Consider the following 19,683-nt stretch of genomic DNA (forward strand, 5'->3'; position numbering starts at 1 on the left):
CCCCTACATATGTAGTACACTTGAGAATTATAAATACTTTCAAGTTTAGGTTGAAGACTGGATTCACGATATCACCAGCTGCTATAATATTTCTAGGGAAATATTAAGCCAATGTTAAAGATGATTAGGATTGCTTGGCCTTGATAAACTTGCATATATCTGTTGTTGACCTTACACGTTAAGAGATAATGAAGATAATAGAATTGTCCTTTATCTATTCACACGCTAAAATTGTACAATAGAATCCAGACTTCAGCATTAGTACCATATAATACATAGTACGAATAGCCTCCTTCAAAGACTTGTTAATCCAACCTACAGTCTAGTGATTTGATGAGAATAGAACTATTAGGTCAAAGTATGTAGGTGTTCATGAGTTTTGAGTTTACTTATACAATTCCTACAGGCAATTAAATGTAAATTATCTAAGAAATGGTAAAATTTATGAAGATATTCACAAAAAGTTATGAAAGATTCTTGTTCATTACTTTTTGAGTACGGGTGATCCTCGGAATATTTCAAGCCAACAAACGTCTCAGTATGAACTTTGAAGGTAAGAGCACGTCTTTATTCCCACCTACTATCTTCACATTCAACGTTAGAAAGCGCTGTTGTTTTATTTCATGGTAACTGCATTTCACTAATCGAGACGTATACCACATCTATTCTGCGTAATAACTGAATATGACATTTGTCTTCTAAATAAATCTACATAAGCTTGAAGACTTAGGAACCATAAAAACATCAGGATAAGCCTTTCTCTCTGGCAACTAAGAGAATAGGTCTACTCTCAGGAAATTTCATTTTGGACTCGACATAAACATACGACGTATTGCATTGCATTCTCTTCGATATTTCGACGAATTTACGACAGATGACGACAAGATTACCTAGTACATAAATTGAATTGATACAACAACCCAATCCTCTGCTATCCTGAGATACCCTAGATATCCATATTACTCAAGCCTCCATCACCCGTTTGACAGCCCCGTAATCCCATCTCTTTACTCTGTCACTTCCTCTTATATAACTTCTTAAAACCTCGCCACCGTTTAATCCGATCACGATGGCCAATTCACTTGCGTCACTGAAAAGCCTACCATGTCCAGCGGGGGACAAATGCACAGCCTTTCAGTGTTTATTCAAACATGGTAATGACATCGACCTGCCTGTTACTCTTAGCAAACATTCAGAGGAGTCACTCACCCAAGAAATCACAACACCTTCCGACCAAGTACTACCCAGGAAACGAATCAAACTTAACTCGACCACACCAGCTCCGCCTCATCCACAAGTTGCAAAACAGGTAACAACCGAATACGCCACATCAACTTGAATTTAAGCTTACAGAATTTAGGATGTCATGTCTCCTCCAGATCACCTAAGTAGCAAGAAAGCCTCCTCTCCGCTCACTATGGATCGAAAGCGACCAGTAAGTGAACCGGCTGAGGCTGAGGATAGCCGGGCCGAGAACCATTACCGGTCTAGAGGTCATCTAGGTGCCATTCGGCTTGATGCCACTCAGAGTGAAGGCTCCCTTTCCCTAGCGCGTAGCAGCTCAACTTCTTCCGTGACTTCCCAGATACGCAAGAGTCCAAGTTTAGCTCCACACACTATGAAAGCCTCATCTGTCCCCACTAGCAAGGTACCTAGCCATGCGGGATCTACTGCAAGCACTACAAGCACTGCCAGTACAGTTTCTATTAGCCGTGCTTCGAATACACAAGCAAGCAAACATACCCAATCATCCACGCAGTCATCAGCTAAGAAGCCGGAGACGCTGAACCCTCGCTTATTGAAGAAGTCACCAGCCCAGCATGGTACACGCCTCAAGCTCGTCGGTGCCCTGCACGAACAATATGCCCGCTTGAATTCTGAGCTGAAAAAGGGTGCTAAAGATAAGACGTCGAGACAGTTATTGCTATCTGACCAAGAACTCATTATAAAAACGCTCGACGACGAGGAAGAGGTAGCTATCAAGCGATTTCAGATCTATGCAAACGCAATAAGAAATAAGATCATGGCATACAAACGCATGACTGTGGCCGAATGGAAGGAAGAGCGAACATCAGCCACCAAGACTAGCGACGAGCAGACTGCGCCTGATCTTCCCAAACCCATCGACACCGGTCTAACTCGAGCTCAAGAGGTTGATTTTGTCCCTCGACTAGTCTGGCCTTTCGACGGTCTCCAGAAGCACGGCTATGTATCTAAAATTCCTCTAGCCGAAGACATAGAGAAAGCTCGCGCAAGCGTCACCGCTTCCGGCAATGTGGAAGTTTGCGATAGATGCACAAGACGCTTCCAGGTCTTCCCGGGCCGAAGAGACGATGGTGCGTTGGCATCAAATGGTACTTGTACGTACCACCCTGGGAAAGTCTATTTTACGGAACGTGGTCCTGGTAAGTTATCACAGGCCCAGAAGAAATATCGTTGCTGTCACCAGAATGTCGACGACGACTCGGGCGGATGCGCCACGGCGTCCACACACGTATTCAAGACAACGGATATCAACCGACTTGCGAGTATCCTCAATTTCTGCGAGACTCCACACAACCCAACCGCCCCTAAAGATAGGGCTGTTTGTTTCGATTGCGAAATGGGTTACACCGTCTATGGTCTTGAGTTGATCAGAGTAACCGCGTTATCTTGGCCAAATTACGAGATCTTGGCCGATATACTAGTGCAACCATATGGCGAGGTGTTGGATCTGAATACCCGCTACTCTGGCGTTACGCCGGAGGCCATGGCCTCGGCTGAACGATGGGTGCCTGGAGAAGATCATAGACCAACGCCATCCTCTGAAGCAAAACCCAAGCTCAAGATCGCATCAGATCCCAAAGCAGCACGCGATCTTCTTTTCTCACTGATTAGTACAGACACGCCTCTCATCGGTCATGGACTTGAGAATGACCTTAACGCCATCCGAATCATTCACCCTACTTGTATCGACACCATCCTCCTGTTTCCTCATAAGCGCGGTCTCCCACATCGAAACAGCCTCAAAATGCTGATGGAAACGTTGTTAAACAAGAAGATCCAGCAAGAGGCAGATGAGAGCACACCGGAGGGTCATGACAGCGCGGAAGATGCAAAGGCCGCGGGTGAACTGGTTCGACTCAAGGTTCGTGATGAATGGAAGAATCTCCAACTAAAGGGCTGGATTATTCGCGATGGCGAGATCTCGGTTACCCCACCTGATAAATAATGGTCTGAGGTAGGAGAGTCGAAGACGATGAAGCGTGGCATCTAAGGGGCTACTTCAACTAATTTGATGCATCGCTGATATCTAAGAGACAAACTGGGCTAGCAGAGGTAGCATCGCATGAAAGAAATCGAAAGGAGTTGAGTTGATCATTTCGGTTGGATTGCGTTGCGTTGATAGTATTGTCTAGTCGTTGTAATGGGGCATAGGGATATTAGGACTATGCGAGATACCCTATTTCCGATATTAGTTTTAGCTTAAGTCTCCCGTAGAGGAAACGCTAGGAGCAGAACCAAGCATCGGAAGGTTGTGTCGTATCAAGTTGTCGTGTGCAGCATTGATACCCTGGTCTGGCTACGAGAAAGACGCAAATCAATATACAAGTTTCACCAGCAAATATGAGATTTTACTAGTAGTGACATATTATTCATACCCCGAAGTGGAGAACCGGGCAGCAAATGGCTAGTATACATATGCCCCTATTTCGGACACCCTTTCTCTTTTTATTTTTATTGTGGTCCCATCATCCCCCTCATGTCCTGCCCACGTTCAGTAAGAACTGACTCCCACTGCTTCCTCCCTTGTTTCCACCCGGTATGTACGATACGTTCGGGTTCGAGGCTAGAGTCTGGGCGATCTCGCGACTGGCTTCGATCTTTCGGATCTGGATGAGGCCGTCTCCGGACTTGGCTATGGCTTTGGAGATGGTGTCGGCACTCTCGGCTTCGCCCTCGGCGCGGATGACGTTGGCCTGGCGTTCCTGCTCGGCCTTCTCGACGATGAAGCGCGCGCGCTCGGCGTCCTGCTGGGCGATCTGCTTCTGCTCGACGGCCTTGGTGAATTCCTTCCCGAAGGTCATGTGCGTGATGGAGACGTCCTCGAGTGCGATGTTGAACTCTGACGCTCGCTTCATCAGGTCCGCTCGGATCCGCTGCGATACCGCTTCTCGCTGCGTGATTAGCTCGGCGGCGTCGAATTGCGCGACGATGGATTTGAGCACTTCGTTGCCGATGGAGGGGAGCACTCGCTCGTCGTAGTCTGTGCCGAGGTTCTGTGGGGTGGTGGGTTAGTTCTTGGATTTCTTATTTCTTTGCGATTTCGCAACCACATATCTCCACTAAATAGTATAATGTCTAAAAAGATAGAGGGAGAGACAAACCTGGTATATCTTAGGCAGGGCCTTGACTTCGGGTCTATGTAGGACCCTCAGGGTTAAGCTGACCATCTGCAAATCCTTGCTACCGGTGGTTGTGGCGATGTTACGGGGCTTGGTGCGGACGTCGAAGATGATGCTGCGCTGCAGCCAGGGGATCAGGAAGTGGGTGCCCTCGTTGACGACGGTCTCCTTGACTCCCTGTAGACGGTCGAAGATGACGGCCCTCGTACCTCCGCGCACATCGTAGAGCGAAGCCTGGACCAACAGCGCGGCACCGACCGCGGGGACCGCTAACCGGTACACTCGTCCTAGTGCATTCTCCATTGCGTTTAATTACGTCGAGGCGGCGTTCGTGTATGGTTTGCCGTCTGTTAGCTTTGCTCGTCGACGTAGAAATTCGAAAGACCTTCTGCGCTTAAGAAATCGTTCAAGGTGGATTGAATAAAGCCCCACTTTAGTCAGTGCGTTCCTTCCGGATGCTAACGGGATTACCTCATTGGTTCAAACGGACGATTCCGAATGACTAAAAATGTCAAGCCACAGGAGGCGCTACCTTGCCATTTCACTTTTAGCTCGGTCCAGTCGTCCGGGAACATCTTCGAAATCGACGTCGCGAAATACAACTTAGTTCTAAGCCTCACTCTTCTACGAAATTTCAATTGGACTATTCACACACGTCGATTGAACACGGAATTTACGATGCGCCCTTCTCAGGCTCTGATGGCCGGTGGCGGTGGCCCTATTGGCAAGCATGGAAAGTGAGTCTACTGGCCCTAGCTGCGTCTTTTTCGTTCTTCGGGTATTGTCTATGTGCGAGTTGGGGAAACCACATACAAGCAACGCAGGCACTCCTCAACTTCTTGCTAACGCTATATTCACAGGTATCTAGGTGAATGGGGCCACTTTGGTGAGTTCACTCTACTTCGGATTTCGATCGAGAGTTGTATACATGTGGAAAGAGATGGGAGATGGTGGGAGATATGGGTATAGAGGAGACGAGTTGAGAACTACGGGCGAATAGGACATAGTCAACTCGAAGCATCTATGAATTCCACATACCGAGGAACAACCGTTAGGATATCAGACCGGCGATCGAATACTGCGCAGTCGAAGAATATTTAAAACGGTTTACTAACATGCCGCGTTAACAGGTGGTCAACCGCAGAAGGGTATCATCAGCTACGTCCTGAGCGCAAACAAGCAGAACCCATTCGCCGGTGCCGCACACGCCGCTATCTTCAACACCTGGCGACGATTTAGCGCCCAGGTCCTCTACGTCGCTCCCCCAATGATATTCTTCTACTGCGCCATGTCGTGGGCTATAGACCGGTACATACACCCCTATATCTTTCTAATCCGCATATTATTCTATCCGAGTCGAACTGACATCAAGCAGAAACCACTTCCTCAACTCCAAGCATGGCCGCGCGGAAGCCGCCGAATAATGGATTTAGATGGTCCTAATAGACAAGTACGGTTGGAGGTCGAACTGTCGCGTGTAGACAAAATCTTGTATACCTATAAATAGACCGGCAAAAGAATCAAGAATATCAAGCTCTTTTCATATGTGCCTATATAGGTAGCCATATTGCTGAGTCTTCTAGTGATATCCGTTAAGCTATGGTCCAAGTTACTGAGCTAGCGTTGACACGACACGTCTCAGAAGCGCATCTTCAATTTTTTGATAAATCCAAGGCAATTTTAGAACATATTATATCCATGATAATCTAAAATACGATTTTGAACTTTGAACACTCTTGATCGCATGTCATAAGTGATGTACATGCTTGTGGATGTACCTAAGTATTTTAACCAAACAGAATTGGCGTAAAGGTAATCGGGTCGGCAATTTCTCGGCGAAATTGTAACTAGAACATCATCAACCAGCAACCTCGAAACAGCTCACTTCAACTTACCTAGCGAATAACCTCCGATTAGAATCTCCTCTCCATACCAGCCACCATGGCTTCCAAAGCAGCTGCGAAAGTTGCGGGGGGTGTGATGAACATCAACCAGGTACGCAGACCCGAATGCAAAACAACCTAATCCCCATTGCCAGTGCGAGATGGAGCTATATATATACATACGCACCTTTCACCCTCTCCCGATACACGAGTCCGAAATCACAATTACTCACACCCACCCGCAGAAACAAACCCTCCAATCAACCGGAATAGGAGAGCGCATCCGCCGCCTCCTCGCCGTCGACCCCAACCGATCCAACGGCGTGCCGCTGAACCCGTACTTCCGCAACCCGACGCCGGGCGCGCTGAACCCGCTCGACTACGACGACCCAGTGACGATCCCCGCGGGCGACATCGCCGACAACCCGTACTGGAAGCGGGACGCGCGGCGGGCATACCCGCGCCTCAGCTTCGTCAACCAAGCCGACGCCGTGGCCTTGCTCTCCGTCGGCAGCGCCGCGGCCCCGAAACAAGAGCTGATCGGCGAGGAAGGCCAGAAGGCTCTTGTCGCGGCGAAGGAAGAGGGCAAGACGATGGGTCTCGCGGCGTATTTCGAGAAGAATGTTGGTGCGGCGAAGGACACGCTACTAGTGAATGGACTGCCGCCGTTGCCGAGTGGGCAGAGCTTGGGGAAGGAGGGCGCGTGGCAGACGTATAAGTATGAGTTGACGGAGGAGAACTCGTATCCAGAGGGGTGAGTACTATGAGAGAGTGTGGGGTGGGATGTGAGATGCTAACGTTGTGTATAGATATCCTTGCCGGACTTTCAAATAGATGGAGATGCGTGCGAGGGGCGAGTGTATATACATAGGAAGGAAAATCAGAACAGCCCTAATCCTAGATTTCATTGCGGTTAAAGCTTTCACGGCGTTGATGTGCAGCACTTGAATGCATTGATCGACTTGATTCACATTTTAGCCGGGAATGCTTAGAATGCTTCAGTAGAGCACTTCTTCGGTTCTTAGTGACGTACTAAGACGATTGACAAAGTTACATAATCTACATGGGGATATCGCTTGCTAATTCCATCTCCTGAGGTAGAGGTATACGACAATTAGCCTTTCCCCTCTCCCTCTGTCCGCCGAGATATCTGACCAATATCCTCGATGTTCTCATTCTTCTGAATTGGTTGACTCGGCCGGAATCTCTCTGCCGACCCTTTCTTGGTTCCTTCACCAATAGCGCGCTCGATCATCTTCGCTCTGCCTTGAGCCGCCTTCATCCGACTGTCGAAATCATTGACGGACTCGTCGTCGTTCGTCGTTGACAATGTTCCGGGCTCCATTAGCCCATAGAGCATTAGGACGTTTTTCTCTAGTCGCGTATTGCTGTTAAGAAGAGGTAAAGTCTTTGGCAATTCGGATTCAGCATCAGCTTCAGATTCAGGTTCGGGTTTCTTCTCTCCCTGAGAATTAGATGAGGGCTCTTGAGGTGATGCTTGTTTCTGTAAGTCTTGTTGTGTGTTTTGCGAGTCCTTTTGTGTGTTTTGTGAGTCGCCGTAGAGTGTGGATTGTCTCCGCAAGTTTGGTATTCGGTTTGCCCAGATTGTAGCTCTGGCTTGTAAACGACCTGCCTCTACAAATTTCTCGAATCCTTGCTTCATGCCGACGGAACGGCCTTCGATGCGACCGGCTTCGGCTCCATCTTTGTAGCCTTCGTCATAACCTTCTTTATAATACTTCTCTTCGAGGTTGAGTACCTCTTCAAACGGATCGTCGTCTGATGACATATTGAAAGTGAGGCAATACCCGAAAATGGGTATTTATCAAAACGGCGCGGATTTTAGGTGTCTTGGTGTCTTATACAGCCTTTGGCCTGACCTGCTTTTGATAAATAATAGTTTTAATGAAAGTCTAAACGTATTCAGAATATTTAGTTCTTAAATGTCGTCTCCGAAGCTTAGCTAAACCGTAATTCATAATTCGTTTAAGGACCGAATCGGGATAGAGGGGCAAGCGCTCCCAGGTACCTAGTAAGTAGAATTAGGTACTTACCCCACCACTTTGTTATCGATAATGAGTTATTGATTGTGTAGTGTAAAAGTGACAATAAGCTCGAGCTTCAATGTTGAATTAAACAAACTAGCTACGTTTTCCCACCTAGGAAGAGGATAACAAAGAATCTACTCCAAAGAATAGATTAGACCGAGGCACATATTCACCATGGATATCCGACGCTTAGAACCGTCAGATATCCCGCTAATCCAACATGCCAACCTCGAGAACTTACCGGAGAACTACTTTATGAAATATTACTTATACCATGCTTTATCATGGCCTCAACTAAGCTACGTTGCCGTTGACGTATCTCGACCTAAGAAGACACCTTATGACTACCCCAAGATCGTCGGCTATGTCTTGGCAAAGATGGAAGAGGAACCCTCCGACGGTGTTCAGCACGGCCACATCACCTCTCTCTCAGTCATGCGCACTCACCGTCGCCTGGGTATTGCCGAGAAGCTGATGCGACAAAGTCGTAAGTTTCTTATACTACTAGATATTCACCTACATGATTATATATGCTAACATGAGATAACAGAACTCGCCATGGTCGAAACGTTCGGTGCCCAATACGTCAGCCTCCACGTCCGCGTTTCCAACAAAGCCGCTATCCACCTCTACACCAAAACTCTCGGATTCGACCAGGAGAAGACCGAGTCCAAGTACTATGCCGACGGTGAGGATGCCCATTGCATGCGACTAGACCTTTCTAGCATCCGCGAGCAAATCCGCGAGTCCCAGCTCGACGACGAAGGAGAAGCCCAGGATGAGGGCGAGCCCGTCGGAGACGCAGGAAAGGCCGACGACAAGAAACCGAAGGAGACTAAACGCAAAGTCAAGGTCGGCCGTGCGTTAGGCGTCCAAGCCCTAGTCGAGAAGGACGAGAGTAAGCATTCTTAGGGAGTTTGCGAGAGGGAAGAGATGATAGCACGGGTCAAGAGAGAGACTGAAGGCAAAGACGATTTCGACAAACTTCTAAGCAGTGCCATGAAATTCTTCGGGCTGGGTTGAGATGATGTATGTGGATTTCATCATATGGCATGGTATTGGTCTGAATAAATTTCTCTCCGAGGCGGGAAAAGCCGGCGTCGGTTTCTGTTGAGAACTGCATCGTTTGCACATCTGGTCTACGAGGGGCATTTATGACTTGTTCGGATAGGAAATAGACGAGTGATGAAATTAAAGTGTTTAAAGGTTCATTCTTGAATGATGAATCTATGACTTTACACAACTATGTTTACCGTAAATTCATAACTAGACTAAAATCTACGAACCTATACCGTAGGTAGTTGGCAAATTCATAACCCCTTAACCCCTGAATCCCTTATTCATGTACCATCAATATACCATCAATACCCAAGCCCATCCTTAGATACCATGCTCCGTTATCATAAAATCCTAAAGTCTTGAGTTAGATTATCCCATCTACCCATGCCAACCCTCCTCTTCCGCCATCTTCCTCGCCATCTCCTCATCAGCCTCAAGTCTCAACTGATTCACATCTCTCGAGAGATCTCTGATCTCACTTTCCAGCTTCTTGGCCTCGGCTTCTAACTTTGTCAATCCCATCTCGTTAACTTCACCCTTTCCGTGTATCGTCTCCATCGCATCCTGTGTCCAACCCTCATTCCACAGCCTTGAAAGCTCGTTGGTCTTCGCCTTCAACTGCGCCTCTAGCGCATCTGCCCTCTCGTATTTATTCACATGACCACAATTATCACAAGTAGCACTATGATTACCACTACCAAACCCACGTCTAGCGTTCCCAACACCTTCATTACCACCATCAGCACCCCACATCCTCCACGGCTGTGGCGAGGGTTGCACATGCGAGTACGAATACGAACCCCCCGCCCCAGCAACCGCAGCAGCAGCCTGTGCCCTCGCAGCACTAGCCTGTCTCAGCGCGTCCTCGCGCGCCCGTCCCGCCTGCGTCGCCGCAAGCGCACACACGGAGTCCGCATGCGCCATCGCGACCCTTACCTGCTCCGCGCTCTGCGTCCGCGCTCGCTCCGCCTGTTCCCGCGCCGCCCGCACATGTGCTTCCCAGGGCCTCGGCGCGTTTCCCCCTCCCCTACCCCTCCCACCGAACCCGAACCCCCCGAACGGAGCGTTGAATTGCGGTACGGGCGGGACGGGCGGGACGTAGGCTTCAAGCACCGCCGGCGGAGCAGGAGCCGTATGTCGTCTCGCAACCCCAAACGGATCGAACGCCGCGCCCCTGCGTCTCCCCTCCCGTCTCCTCTCCCTCCTCTCCCGCTTCGCCGCGCGCTTCACCTCCCGCCTCTCCTTCCGCGTCGCGCGCGCTGCTCTTTTCTGCTCCCTCTTCAGATCCTGCAGACGCGCGAGGAGCGACCGCACTTCTTGCCGCAAGGCCTGCTTGCTGACGTCCCAGCCGGGGTCGTTCGTGGGTGGGGGCGCGTTCCGCGCCGCTTTGATGTTGGATCGCGCGCTGCGGAGTATGGCTTTTGTTACGGGCTGCTCCGGGTGCGAGAGCCAGGTTGAGATCGATTGCTTGGTGATTGGGAGCTGGCTGTCCCGTAGGTCGTCCCAGTCTGGGAGGCTGCCGATGCTGGAGTCGGAGGAGCTGGAGGAGGAGGAGGCGCTGGAGTGCGCGCTTGGGGAGGGGGCTCGGGGGTTGTGGGGGGTTGGGTTCGGGGCGGTTCTCCACCAGCGCCCGCCCCGGCCGCGACCTATGGGGTGTTCGCCGAGCCCGCCTCTTCCGGGTGGGATGTTGGTGAAGGAACCTGGGCCTTGGGGAGCGCCGCCTCGGGTACCGTTGTCGGTTTCGAATTTGAGGTCATTGGTTGATAGACCGTTCCAACGCACGCCGTTGCGGTCGACTTCGAATGAGTCCCCGAACGCTACACGGTCGTTGTCAATGGAAAGAGGTCCGATGCGGACACCCTGGTTACTAATGTCGAACGGTCTGAACGGGTTCCATTTTGACCTAGGAGTCTGTTCCTGCCCCTGTTCCTGTTCCCGGGGCTGGGACTGGGGTTGCGGTACGGAAATGGGAGGATCTTCGAAAGCGGGCGTCTCCGATGCACTACGGGACGAGTGTGGAGCCCGCTGTATAGTTACGCCTCTTGGTCCGAAGAAACCGTCATTCCACTCGCGGACCATAGTATCGATGTCGTGTGAAGGCTGTAGTGATAAATTCGAGGGTGACTTGATCTGACCGAGCTGCGCCTCGGCGATACTTCTTTCGGTCTTGGATGACTGTGCATCATCTTCTGCCTGCAGTTTGCGGTCGATGGTTTGGGAGTTAGATCGTGCAGCATGGTCAGGCAGGAGATGGTTCAAGAATGTCTGCCAATCTTCTTCGGTGGTGTCATGGACACTTGCCCAGCTCGGGTACGGGAAGTCGTCTGGAGAAGCATCCTCCGTGATAGCTAACGAGGCCACGAAGTTTTGGCCGGCCAAGCGGCTGACGAGAGTGGGGCGAGACTCGAAGTAAGAGTGGGCAGATGTTATTGAACGGTGCTCATCGACTCCAGGGAGGTTGAAATGTGATTCCCGGGGAGTTTCCGGTGGTGTATAAATGGGTGTGCCATGAGAAGAAGATTCGGTGACGGAAGCAGTGTCGTCGTTTGCTCCAGCTCGGGCTGACGGCGACCGTCCCGGATGCGAAAATGTATCATTTTCGCTGTATGGAGGAGGTGGAGCTTCTTCCATCATGAAAATATCGAATGTAGAAATGCTATGCTATGTTATGCTATGCTTAGGAGAAGTCAGATCATTCACTTGACAACTAAAGTGTTGATGTAAGAGCTAGTTGATTAATATGTAGGTATCGATATTGTTCGATGGTTCGATGGTTAGGATAGGCAAGTAATGCGGCGAAAGTCGTGTGCGAGCGCCATTTATGAATCATGAACAAAGCTTGGACCCGATGGGCTTCGGATTACAAAGTATTTTTTATTTTCTTTTTATCTACGACCCGAGCTATTCAATCCCATCAGCACGAAGCGTTGGGGCAGGAAACAGTTTCATTGGAGGCTGAGCTGTTCAGCCCTCGATAAACCAAGCAGGCCATCCCTTAAACGAGATTCGCTCGATCCCGGGCGATGGAGGAGCACCAAGCTTCTCTAAGTCAGCCCACCAAAAACCCCACGTTCTAGTAACTGCTCTCTGTCGTTCTTCTGTGTTTGCCTGTTGAAAAACCCCTGCACTTGCATGCCAAGCTACCCTTCTCAGTGACGCGGCCTACCGCCTCAATGAGGCAGCAATAGAAATGAGTCAAACTGCCGGAATAATTCGAATGGACTTGCACACCACCACAGCATCTTTGTTAGACATGCAGATATGCCGAGGCAGTGAGGCAACCTAGGTATACACCCATCCGACATATTGGGCTGAGACTTCTACCCGCTAGGTTGTTAGATTGTCTAGATTATCGCCGGATGGGATCGGCGCTAGATGATCACAATTAGACATGACGCTATGAGCCTCATCTTTGGATTTTCCCGAAGAGATCGAAGCCGATATCTTCGTCGTTGTAATGGTCGCCAATGATCCCGTGCAGGTGATCTTTAGAGTGGGCGCCCCTATCATGAGAAGTTAGCAACTTGGTGGCATCTTATTTGTTATTGAAAATAGCCACTTACAAGTTTGTGATATACGTGTTAATAAGGTCCGTAGGAACGAATTCTGCAACGGTATTCCTAACACTCACCTGCCCGACCATTGCGCCGTCTGCGAAGTTTACATATTTGGAAGGGTTACCCCATTCGACCAAACTTTCGTGATGTGCTCGATGGTCGGGACTAAGCTTATAGACTCCGCCTAAAACAATGACTGGTCTGCCTTGTTCTCGTGCAGCATGGGCGATAGCTGCAGCACCGGAGTCGACGATGACCCCTCCCTTTCTAGTAATCGCTCGGGCTCCGAGAATGACTTTATTGACTTTCGACATATAGGCCGCAAGACCAATATTCATGATGCTAATCACGGTCGATCCTCCAGATGACAAAGATTTCCGTAATGATGCATATGGGTCTTCGGTATTGCTGGCTGTGGATGGGTCGACGACAAGAAAGAGCGTAAATTTCCTCTTCGACGCAGCCCGTGTGAGGAATTTCTGAACTGTCCTCGATGGTTGGTAGACTAATACATAATCTCCTGGGTGAATGGTGATCTCAGCATAAGCTTGAACTTGTTCATCAACTTGTCTGATCTCATCCATCATTTCTTCGATTCCATCTATCACTTCTGACCGAAGTGCGTGTATGTTTGTAGATTGTGCATGCCGTAAAGGTGTCGAGGCGTTTGACCCTAGCTTGGGTGTGGAGGAAGGCGAGGGAATGAAGTCGGGATCGGATAGTAGGTTGAACATGGACTGCGTACGAGCAAACGACCCAAGGGTAGCTAGTGAAAGGGGCCGGAATTGTCTTTCAACCGGAGCGGGTGTGATCGCAGGGGGTAAGGAAGGAGTGATATCTGGCTGCGAGTCGCTACCGGTCTCATTTCTATCTTCTTCTGCTTCATCGCGTATCAAGCCCAACGCTCTCTTCACAACGTTTCCAATCACTAGCTCGTGAGGTTGCGCTGACACAAGTTTCCTACCGACCAGTTGAATGCGCCCGATGAGTTGGTCGACGTCGTTCCATCTGTCCCTGGCAACAACTTGGAGGAGGACGTGGGCGGTAGCAATGGCGCATGGCTCAGACCCTCGGATCTGTCGTCGCTTAAGAAGGCTATACCAGGCAAATTAGCCTCCAATCTCAACAACAGCAGCAGAAGGCCTCGCGCTCACGAAATGAGAAAATCGACGGAATGATCAACTGGTCGACTCTTCAACGCGTCTAGGAACTTGTCCAAGTCGGGTGCATAGCCCCCCTTAGGAGGAGCCATGCTTCAATCGTATACGAACTCCTCGTTGAGATATCTGGTTGTGTAGAGGCTCCAACAAATTTCAATCGAACGATCAGGGTATGATGTTGGTCGGCGCAAATAGAACGCAACCTGCAATTCGCAACCCCGCTTAGTGACCGGGAATGTTATGATTGTTGGGTTTTAGTATGAAAGATAAAAATCGATATTAAAAAAAAGAAAGAATATCTAAGAACCAATAGTTCAATGATATAATAACGAGTCTCGTTGACAAAGCGTTGTCGAGTCTTCGGGTTGTCGTTTGTCAACTTTTTTTTGTGAGAATGAGAATTGTGAGTCAATACGATCTACCGCGAAATACGCAAATGACCTAATGGGGTTTGTGTTTAGTAGGTAGCTTTGTACCTCCCTAGTAGGTACATGGTACTAAATTGATGGCGGGGTCGGTTGCATTTTAAGATTTTGGGCACGGTTCTTCAGCACGTGATAGGTAATTTGCTCCTTATAATGGTAGAGTAGCACTGTACCAGTCTGTACCAGCGTACCTCATAAAATAACATCAGCTGCAATAATGGATTATCTAGCGGGACAATGCCGCTAATTTCCAGTGGTACGGTGGTGGTCTTGGCTCCAATAGTTTTATTCTGTTGAGTCCATACTGGCCCATACTGGCCCATTGCAGCTGCCCGGGGTGTCCAGGGTATTCACTCAGCAACTCTTACTGGGTTACTGCAATAAACTCCCTGATTTTACCTACTAACTTTAAAGTGAGGCTTCTAAAAGCTCTTTGGTGAAACAAAGACTTACTTGTTACCTGTAAATACGAGACCATTCGCGACAGCGTGTTTTTTTTTTTCTTTGGTTCCGCATCAGCCGCAACTCTCGATTATATGAGGAATGAAATGTTTAGAAGCAGGTAAAAATCTTCCATCAACGTCGCGCGTAGCTTGTCAGCAATCGTATTCTCTCAACCGAGGTTCGAATAAAAGAGAGAATCCCCCATCTTCTCGTTTTACAACTACCTAAGTAGATCAATATCCGGAACTTGTACCAATACCACGATTTTTTACCTCCTCCAAACTCCGGGACAGGAAGCAAACAACGACTCGGGCTGCATTGCCCGCCCGACCGATCTCAATTGTATTATTCGTCCCCCCACCCATCGTCGCTTTCCACCAAAACAACGCCTTGGACATCCTTAATAATTAAACGAGGCTTGGTTGTTCTTTGCCGGACACGATACGGTCCTTCATGGCTTGCAGGTCGACCGGAAGATGAACTCCCTTAATATAATATCCGCGCGCGTCTCTCCGACCTCAAGTAATCCACCTTCGCGATCAAACTCCTTAAGTCATATCGGTTTAGCCGTCGCCCAGGCCGATGATAACATAACCCCCTCAGATGAGACGTCGCCCGGCGATAAAAGCGCGGGTACGTCCGAATCTAACGAGAGCCCATTCAACAACGACGGCGACATAGGCACTTTTCAAAGCGTGGATGAGAAGACGCCATTATTAGAGAGACACGATGTCAGGGAGGCGAATATCCGATCTTATTCATGGCACGTCATTCCAGGGCGCATAGCAAGTAACTTCGTCAACTCCATCCGCTGGGTGTTATCTACGATTGCCGCGCCTGGAGTTTACTTCGTTGCTTGCTTTTACGACGAACAAGGAAACTTTGCGCCCTTGCGACAACTCAGGAGTCTATTCGGTATATATGGGGCAGATAAGCGCAAACTTGCAGCTGACTTCCACGAGAATATCGCGGTAGATAGTGAAAAGGAAGCCTTGTCTGAACATCCTGGCCAGACCGTCAGGGGCTTATATGCATTCCCTGCGTCTCGACCGGTACTCTCTTCAGGAACTTCATCCTCTGGCATATCATCTGATTCGGAATCGGATACGGGTAGCAGACCACAGGGTGCTCGTCGCGGCTCCGGTTCCTCCGGTCGTCATGCGCGATCCAAATCATTTGATCCTACAGACGGAACAGCTCCGAGGAGATCGATACGGATTAAGCTCAACAATGACGAAGCCATGCGACAGCGAAAGCACAAGAAGTCCCGTTCCGTGAGCGCGCCCACCGCCGCCGGCAGTGGTGAAGCCTCAGCAGATCTATCAGCCCAGCTCAAGTCTCCTACCTCACCTATCAGTGCTCTAACGAGATATCCGAAGACTCCTGCGCCTCCCAGGCCGTTAATACCCCAGCGACAGCCTTCCTATATTCCATTTGAACCCCTCGACCCCAAGCACCTAAAGACGTTGATACTGGATCTGGACGAGACGCTGATACACAGTATGTCGAAAGGGGGTCGAATGGGATCAGGACACATGGTCGAAGTGCGGTTGAACACGACATACGTCGGAAGTGGGGGTCAGCAAGCTCTTGGACCTCAGCACCCCATTCTGTACTATGTTCATAAGCGACCGTACTGCGACGAATTTCTCCGAAAGGTGAGATTATCAACCGCTGCTGACGACCTTCTAAGTGGTCATACTAATTATATTTATTCAGGTTTGCAAATGGTTCAATCTCGTTGTCTTCACGGCATCGGTGCAAGAATATGCTGATCCGGTTATCGACTGGTTGGAATCCGAGAGGAAGTTCTTTTCTGGAAGATACTACCGGCAACACTGCACATTCAGGCACGGCGCGTTCATCAAGGATCTTAGCTCTATAGAACCAGACCTGAGCAAGGTCATGATTCTGGACAACAGTCCGCTAAGCTACATGTTCCATCAAGGTAGGGTGTCCCCTGAATATCAAATCATATCACATTAAGTTTGCTACTAGTATACTAACTAGAGAATTCATACAGACAACGCGATTCCCATACAAGGATGGATCACTGATCCCACAGATAATGATTTACTGCATTTGGTACCTCTTCTAGAAGGATTGCAATATGTTTCGGATGTCAGAGCATTGCTTGCATTAAGGGGTGGAGAGGACGGACAGCATATGATGACGTGAAGAGAATAAATCAAAGCCCTTGGAAGATAAAATACATAGCGGGTGTTAATTGGTACTGACTGGTGTGAGGGAATTGATACACCGCGGGTTAGCATTCTTGGAGCTTCCTACCAATACGTGCTTCGTTGTACAGGTCTAAGGCGTTAATATAATAAGTGTACATTTCTAAGAAACTAGAGACGGTCGGCGCGTAGTCTTGGAGCAGAGCAATACCCTTGGACCCTAAGATCTAGGCATCACAGGACTCATCGTAAGTCCCAGTCCGATCCGGTCCGGCTCGGTTAGGGTGGTTTGGCAGTCGAGCGGGGAATTTCTTGTCTCGATATATTTCCAGTATTGGTATTGGTCCGTTTTTTGGAATGGGGATTCTTCTAGTTCGCGTCGTCATGATGTCGTGAGTTTTCAAAGAGATGATGGGGTTGGTTGTTCTGTTGAGAGTCGATTTCCGGTAACGTTCAAGCCACAGCTCCGAGTGGGTCAGGAGAGGAGATGGTACTCCGGACCGTAAGGAAATGTAACCTCGTGGACCTCAGATCTCATCTCAACAACCAATAAGATCGAGTATTTGTAACACCTGGCTTCCCAACTTGTGTCTATGGTATAGGATACAATTCGGTACCCGCAAAACTACATACATAGTACGCTGTATACCACAGCGGGAGTGGGTAGGTAGATGAAATGGTTTCAAATTATAATAACGATACGGTTGGAGGGTAACGTTTCTTTTCAGAGAATGATTTCCTGAGCTGCAACGATTTGCTCCCGTACAATGACTTTAATATATTAGATTCTGATTGGTTGAAATAATCGATAAGTGGGTAAAAGATACAAAGGTACTTTCGAAAAACCTAAAATTTTAAAAAGGGTAGGGCTCGAACCCAGGCCCTTCAGTAATACGTGTAGTAAACGCGCGTTACAACTGAGCTAAGTAGTCTTAGTGGGGTGGCCAGTCCCACTAGTGACTGAAAGAGTAAGGTTTGAAACTCTATATAAGGTTTAGTCAAGATTTGGCCAATTCAGCGAATAGAATTGTGGCCCTAGCGCTAAAACAGGAAATCATTCCAGGATAAGAAACCATTTCCCTGAGTAAAATCATTGTACAGTAAAACAACCATTTTGAGAAAACACCCTTTGCCGCTACGGTATACTTAATGTTAGTGACCCGCCACTTGTATACTCGCATCTCGGCGTTTCGATGCTAAGCTTAATGCGCTTACATACACTACCAAGAGATTGGTGATAGGAATGGACCAGCCTCACCATTACATGGAAATAATAGACACAACATACATGTAAACTGAACGATTCCCAAGTATGAAGTATTATAAAATACGTACCTAGATAGGCCAAGACTGAATTGGGTAGATCAACTACTTTTAAGTTTACGACTCATGGTCCATCCTAGCTTGTGGCACCTGAGAACATCTATTACGTCACGCTGAAGGGCACACAAGGAGAGAAGGAGCTTTGAATGGCATTTGCGGACAGCAAAACTTGAATACATAGCATCATGTACTCCAAATTCGGACTTTATCAAATTCCTAGACTGCTTGAGGTCAGTATTGTACTTGGAAATATTTCGTCATCGGCACAGTAGCTTGACGTTATAAGATCAGCTTGTCTCAACGTCGTTCCTCTTCACACCTACATCAATTCGGATGGGAATACAGTCTATACATCTTTAATTGAACAAGAAATACATCATTATAATTAATCTATCAACATGTCTCTTCATTGTAAGTAGTGTCCCGCTCTATTTAGCATTTTCTGTGAGTTCAAGATGAGATATCTACAAGGTAGTCGACTTGAAATCCAAGACTCATGATTAGGTCTGCTAGCTAACCAGCATTGATTATATCAGATCTTCCCCCCGTTAGACCTTCGGCCATTGCCCTCGGAACCGTGTTCAACCACGGCATTGAATTGGTTGTTCTCACTCCCCTTTTCGGCCAGACTTACCAACGAGCCAAGCAAGCCAATACCAAGGAAGAATTCCTGAGATCGAAAGAGGCTTCTTCTGCTGCTGTTGCCTGGGGTACTTCCCTAGTCGGGTCTGCCTTGCAGTCGTATGGCGTCGGTGCTCTCATCAACGCAACTAGTACCCTTAGTTACAGAGGCGCTGCTTACCTAGGTGCACTAATCTTCGCGGCCACGTCTGCCCCTACCGTACGTATTGGTTCTACGGTCTTACAAAATTTTGATGGCATGTGTCGTTAACGCTATTGCAGTACCTCGGCCAACTACTCACGGAGAGACGCCCCGTTGATACCGTCGCGGTTGGCGCCACTTCAAAGATCCTCGAAACCGTCGGCTTGTCTCTGTTCCTGACCTGGTGGGGTACTCGAACCAATCCCTTCGACTAGCAATCTGGGAGATTTGAAGGACCTGTATTTGTTAGTTTCCCTATAGGTTAAACCACCATGATGGATGGTACGGTTAGCCTTTTCCAGTTATGTATGTAGTAAACGAATGCTCATGATTATTGTTTCCAATATATCAAATCCGCGAGATGTGGCCATGTCGTAGTGCATAGTCAATTATTGC

The 19,683-nt window shown here is 48.6% G+C and overlaps 10 protein-coding genes across 10 annotated transcripts; 6 read left to right on the top strand and 4 right to left on the bottom strand.

Annotated features, from left to right (window-relative positions):
- Window positions 1-1,069: 1,069 nt before the first annotated feature.
- GGS22DRAFT_187847 (uncharacterized protein) lies at window positions 1,070-3,211 on the top strand (the record flags this gene model as incomplete). Its single annotated transcript, XM_047964649.1, has 2 exons — window positions 1,070-1,309; window positions 1,361-3,211. The coding sequence occupies 2 exons, from the start codon at window positions 1,070-1,072 to the stop codon at window positions 3,209-3,211; spliced, it is 2,091 nt and encodes a 696-aa protein (XP_047819396.1).
- Window positions 3,212-3,612: 401 nt separating this feature from the next.
- Window positions 3,613-4,840, bottom strand: GGS22DRAFT_130710 (band 7 family-domain-containing protein). The gene is made up of 2 exons (XM_047958465.1): window positions 4,368-4,840; window positions 3,613-4,259 (listed from the first exon to the last, which is right to left on the bottom strand). Exons 1-2 carry the CDS (start codon window positions 4,686-4,688, stop codon window positions 3,741-3,743), a joined length of 840 nt encoding a protein of 279 aa, XP_047819397.1. The 5' UTR covers window positions 4,689-4,840; the 3' UTR covers window positions 3,613-3,740.
- Window positions 4,841-4,952: 112 nt separating this feature from the next.
- On the top strand, window positions 4,953-6,083 carry GGS22DRAFT_161237 (ubiquinol-cytochrome c reductase complex ubiquinone-binding protein). Its single transcript, XM_047961057.1, has 4 exons — window positions 4,953-5,122; window positions 5,246-5,271; window positions 5,516-5,693; window positions 5,761-6,083. Exons 1-4 carry the CDS (start codon window positions 5,064-5,066, stop codon window positions 5,807-5,809), a joined length of 312 nt encoding a protein of 103 aa, XP_047819398.1. The 5' UTR covers window positions 4,953-5,063; the 3' UTR covers window positions 5,810-6,083.
- A 243-nt stretch (window positions 6,084-6,326) lies between these two features.
- On the top strand, window positions 6,327-7,102 carry GGS22DRAFT_179400 (21 kDa subunit of NADH dehydrogenase; the record flags this gene model as incomplete). The annotated part of the gene is made up of 3 exons (XM_047963675.1): window positions 6,327-6,380; window positions 6,514-7,022; window positions 7,078-7,102. 3 exons carry the CDS (start codon window positions 6,327-6,329, stop codon window positions 7,100-7,102), a joined length of 588 nt encoding a protein of 195 aa, XP_047819399.1.
- Window positions 7,103-7,212: 110 nt separating this feature from the next.
- On the bottom strand, window positions 7,213-8,198 carry GGS22DRAFT_130723 (DUF1715-domain-containing protein). The gene has a single exon (XM_047958466.1). The coding sequence runs from the start codon at window positions 8,055-8,057 to the stop codon at window positions 7,383-7,385; it is 675 nt and encodes a 224-aa protein (XP_047819400.1). The 5' UTR covers window positions 8,058-8,198; the 3' UTR covers window positions 7,213-7,382.
- A 183-nt stretch (window positions 8,199-8,381) lies between these two features.
- Window positions 8,382-9,245, top strand: GGS22DRAFT_130726 (acyl-CoA N-acyltransferase). Its single transcript, XM_047958467.1, has 2 exons — window positions 8,382-8,803; window positions 8,867-9,245. The coding sequence occupies exons 1-2, from the start codon at window positions 8,491-8,493 to the stop codon at window positions 9,226-9,228; spliced, it is 675 nt and encodes a 224-aa protein (XP_047819401.1). The 5' UTR covers window positions 8,382-8,490; the 3' UTR covers window positions 9,229-9,245.
- Window positions 9,246-9,531: 286 nt separating this feature from the next.
- GGS22DRAFT_161242 (uncharacterized protein) lies at window positions 9,532-12,228 on the bottom strand. Its single transcript, XM_047961058.1, has one exon. It carries the CDS (start codon window positions 12,007-12,009, stop codon window positions 9,754-9,756), a length of 2,256 nt encoding a protein of 751 aa, XP_047819402.1. The 5' UTR covers window positions 12,010-12,228; the 3' UTR covers window positions 9,532-9,753.
- On the bottom strand, window positions 12,229-14,481 carry GGS22DRAFT_161244 (nagb/rpia/CoA transferase-like protein). The gene is made up of 3 exons (XM_047961059.1): window positions 14,087-14,481; window positions 12,939-14,027; window positions 12,229-12,878 (listed from the first exon to the last, which is right to left on the bottom strand). Exons 1-3 carry the CDS (start codon window positions 14,182-14,184, stop codon window positions 12,782-12,784), a joined length of 1,284 nt encoding a protein of 427 aa, XP_047819403.1. The 5' UTR covers window positions 14,185-14,481; the 3' UTR covers window positions 12,229-12,781.
- Window positions 14,482-14,931: 450 nt separating this feature from the next.
- GGS22DRAFT_130743 (NLI interacting factor-like phosphatase-domain-containing protein) lies at window positions 14,932-17,250 on the top strand. The gene is made up of 3 exons (XM_047958468.1): window positions 14,932-16,619; window positions 16,681-16,909; window positions 16,985-17,250. The coding sequence occupies exons 1-3, from the start codon at window positions 15,438-15,440 to the stop codon at window positions 17,137-17,139; spliced, it is 1,566 nt and encodes a 521-aa protein (XP_047819404.1). The 5' UTR covers window positions 14,932-15,437; the 3' UTR covers window positions 17,140-17,250.
- A 1,120-nt stretch (window positions 17,251-18,370) lies between these two features.
- Window positions 18,371-19,617, top strand: GGS22DRAFT_161246 (DUF1761-domain-containing protein). Its single transcript, XM_047961060.1, has 3 exons — window positions 18,371-18,875; window positions 19,001-19,305; window positions 19,368-19,617. Exons 1-3 carry the CDS (start codon window positions 18,863-18,865, stop codon window positions 19,500-19,502), a joined length of 453 nt encoding a protein of 150 aa, XP_047819405.1. The 5' UTR covers window positions 18,371-18,862; the 3' UTR covers window positions 19,503-19,617.
- The last annotated feature ends 66 nt before the right edge of the window (window positions 19,618-19,683 follow it).

The sequence above is a fragment of the Annulohypoxylon maeteangense genome (assembly GCF_022496945.1).
Source record: "Annulohypoxylon maeteangense strain CBS 123835 unplaced genomic scaffold GGS22scaffold_7, whole genome shotgun sequence".
Taxonomy (NCBI): Eukaryota; Fungi; Ascomycota; class Sordariomycetes; order Xylariales; family Hypoxylaceae; genus Annulohypoxylon; species Annulohypoxylon maeteangense.

Excerpts from the sequence above, each read along its gene's own strand:
- GGS22DRAFT_130710 (XM_047958465.1), bottom strand. The coding sequence starts at position 4,688 with ATGGAGAATGCACTAGGACGAGTGTACCGGTTAGCGGTCCCCGCGGTC. Across the intron at positions 4,260-4,367 it reads CCCTGCCTAAGATATACCAG|AACCTCGGCACAGACTACGA; the intron begins GTTTGTCTCTCC and ends ACCACCCCACAG.
- GGS22DRAFT_161237 (XM_047961057.1), top strand. The coding sequence starts at position 5,064 with ATGCGCCCTTCTCAGGCTCTGATGGCCGGTGGCGGTGGCCCTATTGGC. Across the intron at positions 5,123-5,245 it reads CCTATTGGCAAGCATGGAAA|GTATCTAGGTGAATGGGGCC; the intron begins GTGAGTCTACTG and ends CTATATTCACAG. Across the intron at positions 5,272-5,515 it reads AGGTGAATGGGGCCACTTTG|GTGGTCAACCGCAGAAGGGT; the intron begins GTGAGTTCACTC and ends CCGCGTTAACAG.
- GGS22DRAFT_130723 (XM_047958466.1), bottom strand. The coding sequence starts at position 8,057 with ATGTCATCAGACGACGATCCGTTTGAAGAGGTACTCAACCTCGAAGAG.
- GGS22DRAFT_130726 (XM_047958467.1), top strand. The coding sequence starts at position 8,491 with ATGGATATCCGACGCTTAGAACCGTCAGATATCCCGCTAATCCAACAT. Across the intron at positions 8,804-8,866 it reads GAAGCTGATGCGACAAAGTC|AACTCGCCATGGTCGAAACG; the intron begins GTAAGTTTCTTA and ends ATGAGATAACAG.
- GGS22DRAFT_161242 (XM_047961058.1), bottom strand. The coding sequence starts at position 12,009 with ATGATGGAAGAAGCTCCACCTCCTCCATACAGCGAAAATGATACATTT.
- GGS22DRAFT_161244 (XM_047961059.1), bottom strand. The coding sequence starts at position 14,184 with ATGGCTCCTCCTAAGGGGGGCTATGCACCCGACTTGGACAAGTTCCTA. Across the intron at positions 14,028-14,086 it reads TCCGTCGATTTTCTCATTTC|CCTTCTTAAGCGACGACAGA; the intron begins GTGAGCGCGAGG and ends TGCCTGGTATAG. Across the intron at positions 12,879-12,938 it reads AACACGTATATCACAAACTT|GGGCGCCCACTCTAAAGATC; the intron begins GTAAGTGGCTAT and ends TTCTCATGATAG.
- GGS22DRAFT_130743 (XM_047958468.1), top strand. The coding sequence starts at position 15,438 with ATGAACTCCCTTAATATAATATCCGCGCGCGTCTCTCCGACCTCAAGT. Across the intron at positions 16,620-16,680 it reads GCGACGAATTTCTCCGAAAG|GTTTGCAAATGGTTCAATCT; the intron begins GTGAGATTATCA and ends ATATTTATTCAG. Across the intron at positions 16,910-16,984 it reads AAGCTACATGTTCCATCAAG|ACAACGCGATTCCCATACAA; the intron begins GTAGGGTGTCCC and ends GAATTCATACAG.
- GGS22DRAFT_161246 (XM_047961060.1), top strand. Across the intron at positions 19,306-19,367 it reads CGGCCACGTCTGCCCCTACC|TACCTCGGCCAACTACTCAC; the intron begins GTACGTATTGGT and ends ACGCTATTGCAG.